The 16,225-nt window shown below is 41.9% G+C and overlaps 1 protein-coding gene across 1 annotated transcript in view; it reads left to right on the top strand.

Annotated features, from left to right (window-relative positions):
• Positions 1-16,225, top strand: part of LOC122791368 (mucin-6-like) — a 451,712-nt gene that overhangs the window by 324,171 nt on the left and 111,316 nt on the right. The window contains exon 7 of the mRNA XM_044059083.1: positions 2,242-2,274. Coding sequence (XP_043915018.1) covers positions 2,242-2,274 — 33 coding nt within the window. The remainder of the gene's footprint in view (positions 1-2,241; positions 2,275-16,225) is intronic.

The raw sequence follows: 16,225 nt of genomic DNA, 5'->3' as shown, positions 1-16,225 counted from the left end.
ATATAAACTTCTAGTAGGTTTCTAAGCAGGAATTACTAATTTTCTGGCTTTCACTTAGTTATTTTTATCTATGCCAACAGATGGGCGCATGGTTAATGATTTAATTATTATTAATATCACTACTTTAAAATAATCCCCTTTCTAAAATGTATTCCCTTATAGTCAAAATCACAGTGTCACCTATTTATATAATTTGGGTAAAATATGCCGAATGTTTACAATTGAAACTTTATAGTATAACATTCTGAAGAACTCTTTAAGTTACACCCCATTCATGAACCTTTACTACTCATAATTCAGAATACAAAATGCGAAACTGTCAGTGTCCAAGATAGCCTCTTATTTTCCAGGATTCTCATCACATTGTTCTAGATGCCAAACTTGAAATGAAGATATGATACTTGTATTCAGGAGTTGCCCCAAACACCATTATTTTGGCAGTCACTAAAAGAGACTCTAAAGTGGATGTACAGTGGTTATTTATCTTTGAAAATCACAGTTTTATATCGTATTAAAAATCTACTAGAGATCATCAAGCAATTCTTGTAACTTTATTTAATAAAATGTCATATTATAACAAACTGCATTAATTTACGTGCCTTGGATTAACTTTACTCATTCAGATTAAACTACAGGCGAATTTGTAAATGTATAGTAAAAGTGAGAAACACATTCTTGAATTAGTATGGAATATGCAAATTGATTTTTCAAATTTTGCATCACCAGACATCATTTATAATTCTTGAAGATCTCCCACATCAGTTTCATATAGAGGTAGTACTACTAATCATAAAATATATTCAGTTATAGTACTGTAGTATACTTATTTCATTTTATTTTCAAGTTCAATCAAAAACTTTGAACCTGTGACAGTCATTGTTTTTGTTTTAGGCAATATTAAGTGTCACTTAATATTTATACTTAACCATAAAATGTTGGTACAGGTTATCATAAAATGTGTAAATAGTTATTTCTTGTTTCATTGTTGTGAGTATTGGTTCTTCACTATGCTCTTTACTAAGTATATTGTTTGTCGTTTACGTTGTTCTTTACACTTTAGTGAAGTTTCTGCTCACCCAAGTCTGACAGTGTAGTACCTGTGATAGCCCAGTTTCATGGCTAAGAGAAATAAAGCCCTGTGATCCACACAGACTGGGTTCCGCACGTGTCTCTGGTGCTGAAGGCTACAGGTGGGGATGGAGTGAGTAGTCTCATCCTGGTAGATGGGAGGTGATTAGGCTAACTGTTGTACTGACACCTGGCAAAAGTAATGTATATATATCTGCACAAAGCATATGCCAGCAACTTTCAGGCTTTAATGTGAGGTATGTCCACTGAGCAGTATACCCTGCTGTTGGAACTAGGACTGCACATTACGGTAAGCGTACCAGAGCTGGCACTTTGATAACCAAGCTACCTGCTACTGAGTTCATAGGGTGATTTTGAAACAATGTTTTCATCAAACTTGTTAATGAAATGTTTTGAAGAAATCTCACTGTGCATGCAAATAGAACTGCTTTCTTCACAATAAGCTGATTATAGACATCAATAGCAGTCCTTTGAATTTCATTTTTCACTTAAATACAAGGGTGGTTTTATAGTTTATCTTTGGCACCTCTTAGTTCCTTTGAATTAGTTGCTGATTTGAGTTTGTATAATGTATTTTATTTAAGGAAGGTCAGAAAATGAGTCTAATACCAGTAACTTGATTGTTAGAATCTTGCAAATCTATTAAACAATGCTGTTAGCCACACGTTTCTTGAAAATCAGAACTGTTAAACTGTGTACATCGGAGTACCAACAGTTAGTTCCTCTTTTTTCTGCCGCCATCCCCCCATACACTCTATGCTATGCTGTGCAATATGTTAAAACTGATAATTCAAGTATAACTTTAACCAACCATAATAAAAATACAAATCTTTAAGTTATATTTGTCATGACAAAAGTATGAAAAGTATAAGAAGTGAAAAGAAGAGCAGAAACAATTTTATGAGTGAGATGAATCTAACAAATAAAAGTAAAACATCTGGAGCATGTATGTAAATTTTCTTAGGACATATAAAATAAGCTGTGCTGGTCAACATGATTAAATACGTTTACAGTATTTTTGTACAGTACACATTTGTATAAGGTTTACATTAATGTGAAAATAATTGTACTGTTATCAATGTTACATGCGCATGTCAAGAAAAAAAATAATACGTACTACATATTTACATTTTTTGTTTTTTTGCTTTTTAGGTACAACTACAACCACTACTACACCAGCTACAAGTAAGAATCATATTTGTCTTTAAATATACATGTGAAGTTGTTCTATCTCGTCTTCATTCTCATTGATGGGTTCGGAGCCAATCCTCAGTTCCGAGTCGGCCAAATACAAAAGCTCAAGGTCTTCAAGCAGCTCTTGGCCTACTCCCTATCCCATGATGCAGTGGTGCTTCCCTCAGATCTCGTTTGTCGCTGCTACAGATCGGGAGTTCTTCGACAGCTGTGGCCAGTATTATTGAAAATTTCTTTATATTTCTCAATAGTTGTTATATTCTTGGATATTTTTCTATAGCTCTCGTTGTTTTCTTAGTTTCTAGTGACCGTTAGATATTTAAAGGTTAGAGAGTGCATTATTTGTTCTATTAGTGGCTGTTATTTTTTCTAGGCTGATTTATAACAACTTGTTTGAGTTAGAGAGTTGTTTAGTTAAAAATTGTTTCTCCCTATCCTTATACTGTGTGCTTTAGAAATAGTGTGTTAAGCTTGAACCCGTATTTTTTTAGGGCAATAGTGCTTTTTCCTGTGTGCTGTAGTGTTAGAAATTGTAGATCTTAGTTAGAGCCCTGTTGTTTGTTAGGGCTGTCTTATACATATGTAGTATTGTGTGCCTTTCATAACTAGTCATATAGTGAGTGCTGTAGTGTTTAAATATTATAGAATTAGAGCCCTGTTTTTTTTTTTTAATTGGGGCTATTCTATATATAGGATTGTGCATTTCTCCATAATCAATCATATAGAGTGCTTTGCCTGTTAATTGTTACTTTATTGTATAGCCATGTCTCAAGAGAAAGCTAAGTCTGGTTTCAAAAAGTGTCTCAAATGTGGACAAAAGATGCCTATTACAAATGGCCACACAAAGTGTGTTTATTGTTTAGGTGAGGTTCACCTTCAGGAGAATTGTACCATCTGTCATTCATTTAGCTCTTGTGTTCTCCACGAATGTAGGAGCAAATTAATAGCCAGGGGATTATTGAAGTCCTCTTTTCAGGAATCTTTGGATAAGGACAAACCTGCAAAATCATCCATGACTTTGTCTTCTAGTTCGTCTTCTGGGTCAGAGGTAAAAAAGGGCTTATCGACATCCAAACCTAATCAGACCAATGCCTCAGCTCCATTGTCTATGGAACCGGAGATGTTTGTTGTTAGTAGGAGCCGGTCTCCAATATTGGAGCCGGTATCTCCTACTCTAAAGTCTCCAATCCTGCAGTCAGTGGTCTCTTCTATAGCTTCTTCCCGGTCCTCAAGACTACCTGAAAAGGATGTGGATTGAGTGGTGCACAGGCTTCTGCAGACCCATGCACTAGCAAAAATTCTGTCGGGGCCAACGCTTGGGGCTTCTGAACCGACCAGGACCCAGCCCATTTTTGCAGTTTCTCCTCTGAGTTGATCTGAAGTTTCGGAGCCGGAGTGTTCGGAACTGATGATTGTGGATTCGCTGGAGCTGACACCCCTTCTATGGCTATCAGTTCCGACTACTCTGACTTCTTCAGTGCCAACCTTAGAGTCTAGGAGCTGACACTCACCGGTCGGGTCTGGAGAGGATAGTCGTGCCGACCTTTCGGTTCCAACTCTGCCTCTTGGGGACTCGGCTCGGGTGAGTTCAGCACCTACCGCGGGCATGGAGCCCACGGCTTCAGTGCCGCTGAGACTGCCTGTTTCTGCAGATCCAGGGGTTTCCTCAGATCAGAGCCGGGGAGCCTATGATGCCACGAGGGGAGCATTGTCCCCTCGGGCATCCACATCATCGGTACTGGCAAACTCCTTCCCTAAAGCTCCTGCGTCTTCCTCTGCTTCACTTATCCCTCAAAAGCGTAGAGACCCAGAGCTTTAGGTTGCCCCATTGGGTGAGCCCTGCTCTTCCAGGACCTCCCGAGAAGCTCCCACTGAGGAGGTTCCCAGGAAGACTGTTTGCAAAAAGAAGCATCTGGATTCCCCACTGGAATCCATCACATTGGATACTGACTTAAATGAGTCAGAAGGGTCCACACGGTCCCCCCCTGAAGATATCTCTTTCGGTGATATCTTGGAAATATTGAAACAGAGGGGTGGCTGGAAGCCCAGTAACCCTACTGATGATGAGTCAGTACTCCTTAAGGCTTTTGGGTCTCAACCCTCTACCTCTTGGTTGACTCCGCCTTTTGATGAACAGATAGACCTTCTTTCTCGAAAGGCCTGGGAGTCCCCAGATACCATTGAAACTGTCCCTCAGAGGCCTAACAAATTCATAATGTCCCCCCAGGGCAAGTTTTCCTTACCAAAGAAGTACCCATTAATGTTATGGTGGTGGCGGCGGTAGCCACCAAAAAGGAGTTGTCAGAGACTTCCACTTCTGTTGATCCTCCTAATAGGGATTCTAGGATCATGAACAGATACAGAAAGCGCATGTTTAGTTTAGCGGCCTTTACTCTTCGATCCCTGAACTATATTACACATTTTACTAGTCTACACAGAGATTTCCTTAAGGAGTTGGAAGATAATCTACTGGGTGCAGTAACTGCGGGGGTCTCAGACAAGGTAACTTCCCAGCTTGCTACCCTAAATTCCCTTATAAACTCTTCTATGCAACTGCTTTCGTATGCAGCTGATGGAATGAGCAGGGCAGCGGGTACAGGAACTGCTCTTAGGAGACACTCCTGGATGCACTTATGTTCCTTTGCAGAGGCCTATAAGTCATCCTTTGTTAACACCCCCCTTTGACAGTTCATCCCTTTTTGGATCAAAATTGAAGGAAATGCTTACCAGATGTGAGCAAGATAGAAAGACTCTGTCTGCTGTAGGAGTCTGTTTTTCCACCCCTACCAGACCTAAAGGTTGGAAAAGCGGGAAAATTTGTTTATGTAAATCTCAAGGAGCTTTCTTTGACAAACGTGGTAAAACCCCCCTCTAGAGGCAGAGGAGGGGGCAATAATGGAAGACGGCATCCACGAGGTAGAGAGGGCCTGCAGATTCAGGGAGACAAGGATCAGTTCTTTGGAAAGCCCTATTAGTGCTCCTGAAAGGAGGCCTGTCTGTCCATCTCTGGAGGCAGTCGGGGGATGCTTATCTTTGAACCCAGACACCTGGCTAAAAATCACAAAAAATTGGGTACAAAGCATAATATACAGAGGATACTCCATTCCCTTTGCCACCTCTCCACCCCTTGTGAAAAAAAATCACTGATGTCCCACCCAGTCACAGGGAACAAGCAACCATGGAAACTACAAGGTTGTTAGAAAAAAAGCGTCATCCACCCAGTCCCAGCTGACCAGAGAGGATCCAGAACTTACTCAAGGTTCTTTTTAGTTCCAAAGAAAACAGGAGACTGGAGACCCATTTTGGATCTCAGCAGATTGAACAAATCTGTCAAAAAAACAAAGTTCTGGATGGTCACACTACAGTCTATACTTCATTTCTAGGGAAAGACTTTTGGATGTGCTCAATAGATCTCCAGGATTTATACTACCACATAAAGATGGCCAGACCATCCAGGGATCATCTGTGCTTTCGGCTGGGAGCCAGTCACTTTGAGTTTCGAGGTCTGCCCTTTGGTCTCACTACAGCCCCCAGAGTGTTCACCAAATGCATGGCAGTAGTCACGGCTCATCTGAGATGTTTAGGATTCCAGGTGTTTCCAAACTTAGACGACTGGCTCCTCACTGTCACCACCAAGCATCAACTGATACAAGCAATGGATACAAACTTAGATCTTTGCAGTCAATTGGGGATTACCATAAACTCAGAAAAATCTGCCTTATCACCATCCAAACATACCATTTTTATAGGAGCAGATGTCAGCACAGTTTCCATGGCCATAAAGCTTCCAACGGAAAGAGATGGGAACCCTTCGATAACAAGTTCTGGACTTCATTTCAAAACAAACCCCCCCCCCCAGCTTCAACAGTGCTCACGTTATTTAGGGACCATGGTGGCAGCCATCATTGCCATTCCATTTGGTCGAATGCATATGCGGATCCTGCAACGACTCCTGTTCACACAATGGTTCTTTCAAGAACTTCCAATGTCTCATCTGATTATAATAACGAATTCATGCAAGAAGGATCTTCACTGGTGGATGACTTCTCCACAAGTAACAATAGGATGTCCCTTTGTTCTACCCACTTCTGTTGCCACTGTGACCATGGATGCCTCCCTGATATGGTGGGGGGTATTTTCACAGAAGGACAGCCCAAGGCACATGGGAGAATCACAAGTCTCATCTGCATATCAGTGTCTTAGAGATGTGAGTGGTACTTCTAGTGTTGTAGTTCTTTCAAGACTTTCTTCCTCTAGGAACTATTGCAGTACAGATGGACATGTCGGCGGTCTGGTACATAAACAAGGAGGAACCAGATCCTACCCCCTATGTTGAGAGGCCCTGAGAGTATGGCAGTGGGCAATATCCATCCAGTGCTTTCTAGTAGCAATGCCCATCCCAGGGAGATCCAATGTGATAGCGGACAAGTTGAGCAGAGCAAGTCTACTGCCTTATGAATGATCCCTAAAAGAAGAAGTAGCGAAAACAATATTCCGCAGATGGGGCCAGCCTTGCTGCAACCTTTTTGCAACCCCCACCAACACCAAATGCAGCAACTACTTTGCCCTAATCCCCAACCTGGGAGATACCCCAAGGGATGCCCTTGTACACAGATGGCCCCCGGGTCTTCTTTATGATTCCCTCCCCCTTTCCTCTGACACCCAAATTTCTATAAGAAAGCCAGGACTCTGGGAAGGAACATAATTCTAATAGCCCCTTATTGGCCTCGTCAAATTTGGTTCCCCTTTCTTCAGCCTCATCTACTGGTTCCAGATCTTCCAATTCATTTATCAGGGGCTCTTCATCCTGTACTTCATACCCTCAGATTGACAGCTTGGCTGCTCCAATTCCAAGAATAGGTAGGTTCCGCAATTTCTCACCTGCAGCTCAGAACATCCTAATCTCCTCTCATAAATCATCTACCAGGAAGCTATACCTTAGCAAATGGAAATGATTTTCCATATGGGTGTCCCAAAACAATGTTGACTCATATGTGGCTTCGATTTCATCCATTTTAGAGTTTCTGAACAAGCTATTTAATGAAGGGGCAGGTGTAGCAACCATTAGGGTTCAATTGGCAGCAATTTCTAACTTTCATATTGGTGATCAGGGGACTTCTATCATGTCCCATAGACTTTATAAAGCCTTCCTTAAAGGTACTATTCATTTGAGACCACCTATTAGATCCCTAGCTGCACCATGTAACCTACATTTTGTTCTTTCCCGAATCATCTTACCCCCTTTTGTACCAGCATCATCCTGTGACCTGAGATACTTATCACGGAAAACCATCTTTCTAGTAGCTATTACATCTGTTTCAAGGGTCTCGGAATTACATGCCTTGTCCATCAAACCCCCATACTTGATTTTTCACAACAACAGAGTCTCACTGAGAACTAATCCTTCATTTCTACCTAAGATTTGTTCTGAAACAAACCTCAACCAGACTATAGAATTACCTGTGTTTTTCCCCAAATATACTAACAAGAAAGAACATATGCTGCACAAACTTGAAGTCCGTAGGCAACTTCGATTCTATTTAGACAGGACTAAGGACTTTAGAAAATAGAACAACTTTTGCCTCCTTTTCAGATTCAACGAAAGGTACCCAGGTGGTAAAAAGCACTTTGTCAAAATGGTTGTCAGATTGCATTTCCTTCACATATAGCTCTGGGCACATGTCACTAAATCATAAAGTTAAGGCCCACTCAACTAGAGCTGTTTCCACATCTTCAGCTTTTCTGGCAAGGCTACCTATAGATGCCATTTGTGCAGCAGCCACATACCTTTATCACTCATTACAAATTAGATAGGGCTGCCAGGGACAGGGCCTCCTTTGGTTCTATGGTTCCGATGAACATACTTCCTTGAGCCACCCAAGAAGATGGTGCTTGGGATGTTAACCCGTCAGTGAGAATGAAGACAAGATAGAACAACTTCACATAAAGAAGTTATGTACTCACCATAACGTTCCATGTGAGTTGTTCATCTCACCTTCATTCTTACGTCTCACCCACCAACCCCCTACCATGAATTTCTTGAGGGCCAGGAAGTTGAGACAAATCTCGGTGATAATTTGTCCTTCTCTACTGTATTCTTATTTTTCTTACCAAGGTAGTTTAGCTATCAGTATAGCTGGCTGCAAACAAGATCTGAGGGAAGCACCACTGCATCATGGGATAGGGAGTAGGCCATGAGCTGCTTGAAGACCTAGAGCTTTTGTATTTGGCAGAGTCAGAGCCGAGGATCGGCTCCGAACCCATCAGTGAGAATGAAGGTGAGATGAACAACTCACATGGAACGTTATGGTGAGTACATAACTTCTTTTTTTGAACTTAGAATGTATTACCTGTGGAGGGTAACACTCTAAACATTTTGCAGTGAAAAAGAAAGCAAGCATTTGCCAATGAATAAACAATATCTCTGGTTTTATTTCAGTTATCTGTATATTATATTTAATAGTCACAAATCATTTTGCAGAAATATAGATGTATGCCATCATTTTTAACTTTTCTGCTATGAGTTATTTAATGTTAAGATAACAAGGAAACAGTGTCAAATATCAACCACTATATCAGAGTGAAAACCCTACAGTCTATTACTGAAAATGCATGTGTTTGTGTTCTGAATCAGGCCACAGTGATTGTGAATATTACGTGACATATATGTTGAGGTTTGTCATTTGACCGTAGTAAAAGATACACACCAACTGCTTCTATTATCTGTGTCCATTTCAGAAAGTTAGAGAGTTGACTGTTTCTATTATTAAAGTAGTAAGATAAAACCAGGTAAGGCCACACTATTAACTGCATCTACAATTCTCATAACAGTTTCCCATAATGTCCCTAATAATAAAGCATGTCCATCCATTCATCCACAACCCCTTTTCCCATTTTTATACATGGGGTCACGGTGTCAGTTCAACAGTGACAATCATCTATTATTCCAAGGCCAGAACAGATGGTCAAGATCTGCTTCCAACAGCTCACATTTTGGGCAATAACTTCCATCTCCAACATATATTTCTTTGACGCATTTTGAGAGTGAAATAATACGCATTATAATATATATTTTTTATTCTAATGGTGTGAAAGAGTGGCACTGAAGTATGGCTGCACTTGGTCAAGGTATCTCTCATGCCAGAAGAGCTGATAGTTTACAGTTTATAATTTTTTGCAGGTGGCTCAATTGTAAGTAGTAATCAAGAGGTTTTAAATAAGCGCAAATGTCAGTTCTTTCCTTCAGTTCAGTTGCATAGCTAATTTGACTTTTTATTGACAGTTAAAATAACTGTTCTAAAACTGATAAAGATGGAAGATGGTTCCTTTTCCTAAAGCTAAACAGAATTTCAACTCAACCAAGCCCAGTAGTCCCACATCAAGGATTACTTAATATAGTCCAGCTCTGTGGTGAAGAGAGAGAAAGCTCTGAATCTGAATCACATAACCTCAGTTCAGCTACTGGCTTAGGTACTGGAATGGCTATGTGGGGGGATGATGGAAGTGAGTGGCTGATGCCAGCTCACCTGTCCTAGGTGGAGGGACACAGCTACGCCCATTGCTGTAGGGACATGTAATGGAAGCAAGGTGTGTACAATTGCAAAGCATATTCCATTAGCAATTCGATTATGATGTAAGACTGCCTGCCTAGCAATGTATGTTGTAACTAGAGCTAGGCATGCATAGTAGAATGTATCTGAGATAGCGTTGTGACCTAGAAGCGTTAGTCACTAAAGGGATCTGGACTCAGGGTATAGAAACAACACTCTTCATGGCTGCCTTGATGAAAAGCTCCCTTGGTTGCATCGTGTCTTGTGGGGGAATGAATATAATGACCAGCTTTCAACCCATGGAAGAAACAGATGGGATACTTTGGTATTAAAAGGCTAATGGGTGACAGAAGAAACATGCAAAGGGCATAAAATTAGTTCAAGTGCTTTATGCAAGTGTATTTTAAACATGAGGGAAGTAATACCAGATATGTGAGTGATCTTAAGATATGAAATATTAATAAGGCAAAACCAAATTTTGAGTGAGATTACAACTGCAGACTCTATCAAACTGACTGGTAGTTGACATGGTGTAATGTCACTGAAGAACAGTGTTAGATTTTGACCATATGTGAGTGTAAGTGTCCCCTTTGACATACCTGGCCATAGTAAGAGAACAACACTGTCAGACAAAATCAAAAAGCTTGTACAGCTAGGCAAAAACACATCCCTCTGAAACTGAGTGATAATTCTTTATGTGCAGTCTTAGGATAAGAATTTTTCTCCAGGAATTGCTAGACAGATTTACCTGCATGACAGGACAACCCTTTGTTAGAGATAGTAGGGAGGGGATGTAGTGTATCCAGAAAGTAGGGTAAGATTAATTTTTGAAGGATCTAATTATTCTCATCAGTGATAGTAGAATACTGCACCATCTGTGTGTGTCCGAAAGCACCAAAACTACTGCAGCACCAAGATTACCAAATTACTTACATTTAAAAAAAATACTGTTTGCAGTAAGAAAGACAACTAGATAATTAATACCAAGCAGGTTCCAACCAAGTTTGAGATGAGGAGTATTACTTTTGGCTAGTTGTATGTGTAAAACAAGTACACAGAATTTATCTCTATAAGGTTTATTATTTGAGAAATTACTGTACCCATCTGTTTCTCAGAGTTTCACCAGTGTATCATCTGGTGAGCTTATAGTAAGTAAAAAAAAAATGTCAGTGTTAGCTAACAGTTTGATAGGGACACCTTGTAACAGTTACAGGGGTGTTCCAGTTACCATCTGTGATCCTTCTTAAAAAGGGCTCAAAAACTATCTCAGAAAGAGGCATAAAATTCATTCCTGCTACCTAGTGAAAAGGGTGAGAAGAATCCAGCACCACAGTCTTACTTTTGGTAAAATATTGAGACTCTTTACCCAGTTACATAAATTGTACAGAAAGTCCATGATATCTATCATAGTGAAAAATAATACTGAGTTTACTCTGGTTCATAGGTTGATACTAAGCTAAAGACCACTAGGACCCTGTAAGCCTAGCTGCACATGTCAAACTATTTGGATCCGAATTATCATACAGCGGGGGGGTCATGTTTGTAGTTGGGCTGCTCAGGATTTGTAGGAGAGGGATGTTAGTTAGGATAATACTTTTTTAATAGACATAGGGCCTACTGGGGGAAAATGTACAATTTCCCATCCATTTCTTAAGGTTTCATTTCAGTAGGGTCAAAGATGAACTTTGTTTTTCATGTGTGGGGAGCCTATTCCTTTGAGTCCCTCTCCTCCTCCCAACAAATTCCAACACATGTGAGAGATGCAACCATATAGCCAAACTGGAGGCTAAGCTCTCTCAACTCAGTACTGGCGTAACCAGTCAGGAGGAGAAGGAAACCACACTCACTACAATTCCAGTCTCACATAGACCTACCACGACAGCAAACCAAACACATAAACACACAAAAACATACTTGGAGGCTCTAAATAAAAATCTGCCTAAGCAGCAGAGACCTCCAAAGCAGACACCCAAGCAACCGCTACCCCAAAACAAAACACGTGCAACACATAGCTCACAAAGCCAGTGTGCCGAACAGTCACAGCCCTTAAGGCTAAACAACACACCTGATACACTTCTAACAGGTAACTCTATCATCAGGCACACTGACGTCTCGCTCACCAGGCTGAACAAGGAGAAGGTCATGGTGAGCTGCCTGTAGGGCGCTAGGATCCACCACATAACACAAGCACTCAGATCACTCCAAGGCAAGTAGAAATATGACTCAGTCATTGTCCATGCTGGTGTGAATGACCTGAGACGTACCTCCCTGGACTACATGAAAAGAGACATAGAGGAGCTCTCTGTGCATGTAGCCCAGGCCGGTATGACCCTGACCTTGAGTAGCATCTTACCCTCACCAAAAATGATGCCACAGTATGAAGACAAGATTATCAATTTCAACAATTGGCTTAAGTATTGGTGTCATTCAAAGGGGATCCAATGCCTGACAGCCTGGGATGACATGCTCGACAAGCCACGATGCTTCGCTAGGGACGGCTTGCACCTGTTACCCCTGGGCTTTCGGATATTGGCAAAGGCTCTTGCTACCCCCCATAGTGCCTTTTTTTAGGCAAGGCTCAAAAGACAAACCCACCTCCATAGGTATCACAAAGGATAAGAAACTAAGAGTAATGCTACTCAACGCCAGAAGTCTAAACCTCAAGATGCACGCACTCGAAACTCTCCTTAGCATGGAGAACATCGATATCTGTGCAGAAACAGAAACCTGGTTCAAGGCTCCTGAGAGCACCCCAGCACTACCAGGTTATACCTTATACCATGCTTTTCGGCCCCAAAACTTGGACCGAACCACAAAAGGAGGGGGAGTATCAATATTCGTCAAAGATACCCACACCTCCAGGTTGGTGGCACAGCACGAAGCATCAGAGACTATCCTTGTGCAACTAACAGTGGGTCAAACTGCCTTCCAGTTTATAGCCTGCTACAGACCACCCTCCCAAACCCAAGAACCCCACTCGGCCTTCCTGAGAACACTGGAAAATATGAAGGTCTCTCCAAACACCATTATATTGGGTGACTTCAACTACCCAACCATAGACTGGGAGCATTACTCTAGCTCCAACACCCTAGCCCAAAGGTTCCTAGAATTTATAAACTCAAATGCTATGTAACAACTTGTTACCACTCCCACAAGAGGGGAAAACGTACTGGACCTGATCATCACCAACATGGGGACTCTATGCTCCAGACCAGAAGTGTATCCCACACTGGTAAGATCAGACCATAAACTAATCTCACTGGATATTCATATCCCGACCCCACCCCATGCCCAGAAAACCACAGTGAAAAACTTCTCTAAAGCAAATTTCACACTCCTCAAAACTGAGGTGGAATCCTTCAAAGCCCCCGGGCATGTGGATAATACGGCCCAGACCACAAAATCCTTTATAAACGCATTCTATGAACACCTTCAGGAATGCATGGATCATGCAATCCAAAATAAAACCAAGACCCAATCCTCCAAAGGCAGACGTCCTGTCTGGTGGACCCCAGCCATACACAAACTATACAATAGAAGGAGGAAGCTACTACATGATAGAGCAAAATCCCGAAAAGGGAAGGCATCTCTGATCAGTATTAGTAAAAATCTATGGGCACTCATAAAATCATCTAAGGCCAGCTTCGAGAGAGAAAAATTGCACAGGACACTAAGGATAATCACATGGCTTTCTTTAGTTATGTTAGGAACCTGGGTGGGAATTCCCAGATATGCTCAGAATTAGTCCAAAATGACAAAAAATACACCGAACCCACAGACATTGCCAACATCCTAGCTGACGGGTTCAGCGCAAACTCCCTCCTCACCAAAAGGGCTAATATCTATCCCAGAAGAGTGCTGCCCCCCCCTGACATCTCAGATGCTCAGGTAAGAGCTGCCCTCTCCAAAGCAGGAAACACAGCATCAATGGGACCAGACGGTGTCCCGGGCTGCATCCTACATGAACTCCAAGAAGAGCTAAACCCAAACCTAAAACTACTGTTCAATCTCAGCCTTACTACAGGATATGTACCCAAAGAGTGGCGTACAGCAACAGTGGTCCCTCTCCACAAAGGTGGTGCCTCAACGGATCCTGGAAACTATCGCCCCATAAGTCTCACTAGCTTGGTCTGCAAAGCTATGGAAAGGATCATCATGGACCTTGTAAATAAAGATATTGGGGACCTACAGACACTGGATCCTACACATTTCGGCTTTAAGGGCAGATCCAGCCTCTTAAACCTGGTCGATTTCTTTGAAACAGTCACCAAGGCCATTGACAAGGGGAAGATGGTCCACACAGCCTACCTGGACCTCGCAAAAGCCTTCGATACAATACCCTACTCAGGCATTATAGATAAGCTCACCAGCTTAAATATAAACCCCTATGTCACTAGATGGGATGCAAACTGGCTCAAGGACAGAACCCACATGGTTAGAATAGCTGGAGCCATGTCAGACTCCAAACCAGTTACAAGTGGCATCCCACAAGGCTCAGTCCTGGGACCTCTCTTGTTCGGTATATATTTCTCGGAGGTACAGGCCAACATGGAAGGACTGTGGCTGACCAAGTTCGCAGATGACTGCAAACTGGGCGCCATAATAGACTCTCCAGCCGACACAAGCATCCTCCAAAAGGGCCTCATAGAAACAGACAACTGGTGCTAGATCCATGGCCTCAAGCTAAACACCAAAAAGTGTATAGTCATCCCCTTTGGAAAAACAAAGTGCCCACAAATTACCACATAGGTAGTAATTCATTAAGTACAGAAGAAGTAATTAGGGACCTGGGGACCCAAGTTGACAGCAATCTCTCATTTGACAACCACGTGGCCAAAGTGGTTAGAAAAACATTTTATATAGCCCACCTAATCATGAAGGGATTCACATCTAGAACAGGGGAGGTCATCGTGCCTCTTTACTCATCCCTCATCAGGCCCATAATTGAGTACAATGCCCCTTTGGGATGTACCTTACCAGACACCTGCAGCAACTGGAAAGACCCCAAAAGTACCTCACCGAGAGGATCAAGTGGCTCAAACAGATGCCGTATGCTCCCGGTTAAAGAAACTCCAACTCTACTCAGTGACATACCGCCTGCTCAGAGGCGATCTGTGCCTGACGTATAAAGCCATGTCCAACCCGGAATTAATGGACATGCTGAACCTCAGAAAATCCAAATCCCATCGAGCTACGCACTCGAGGGACTTGAACCTCAGCACTGAAATAAATAGGACATGCTGGAGGGACAGATTCATAACCCAGAGGCTCCCTTCACTCTGGAATAAAATCCCAGTCCAGGTTAGGCAGAGTCCCTCATTGACTCTCTTTAAGAGGAATCTTGATGAGTGGATGGGAGATCATAGGTTTACCCCGGGTATCACTTCTGTGTCACTGTTAGACATACTAACCTCGAAAAAGGGCATAGCAAAATTAATTTAAAATGGGTGGCGAAAGCCATACACACTCTGGCTAGGCTTATAAATGCCCTAGGGCAGATAGCCTAGTATGAACCTATGAACATATCTCTCTCCAGCGCATTCTGTTTATGTTGCAAGTGAAGTTCAGATCCCTGAATATAGTGTTTCTGTTGCTGTTTGCTTTGCACATATGCAACAGATCCATCAGGTTTGTATCTGATGAAGTCCTGTAAGCCAGGCAAAGATCCCCTCTTAGCAACATGTAGGAGACCAAATTCCGAGACAGAGCCTTCAGGCTATCATTGCAGGACAGGGTATTCATGCTCTGAATTCTCCTGGTGAAAAAACTTTGAACCTTTGTGGGTTTTCTAACTGCTGCAAGTATCAGGTTAGATGCATGCCAATGGGAGCATTATATTCAATATATGTCTAATAAGGGGCAAGTACAGTTGGTACTATAACTTCATTGACATACCCTTTCCAGTAAGATTGGTGACATAGGTTTTTCTTGTTATCTGAGCTACGTATTGGTCAAAGGACAGATTGCTGTCTACATATATTCCCAGATCCCTTACTACTGAGTCAATCTTAAGGGCATTTTACTGATGGAGTAATTAACTTGGGTTGACAGTTTTCCAGTGGGCATTATAATGTATTTCATTGTCATTAAGTTTTAGGCACAGCTTTGGCACCATCATTTGTCTGTGTTAAATCCACTTGCAAGATGTTTGTGTCATGGGGGAATCAATAATAGCTACCTGTTTCATCTGGGAATTTAGTGAATCAGAGTCCTTTAATGTTAGCCCTGACTTCCAAGAGGTAAATGCCAAACAGGAGTGGGCCTAGCACAGAGTCCTGGGGTATTCCACTGGTGACAGGTCTCTTGTTGAAGGTGGTCTCACAAATTCTGATTTCTTGGGTCCTGTCTGTGAGCCATCCAGCAATCCAGCAAGTTATGTAAGGGTTTACACA

This window comes from Protopterus annectens, chromosome 17.part0 (genome assembly GCF_019279795.1).
Source record: "Protopterus annectens isolate FY-2018-M chromosome 17.part0, PAN1.0, whole genome shotgun sequence".
Classification (NCBI taxonomy): domain Eukaryota; kingdom Metazoa; phylum Chordata; order Ceratodontiformes; family Protopteridae; genus Protopterus; species Protopterus annectens.
Note: the sequence above shows the minus strand (reverse complement) of the source record. Positions and strands in the feature narration are given on the sequence as shown.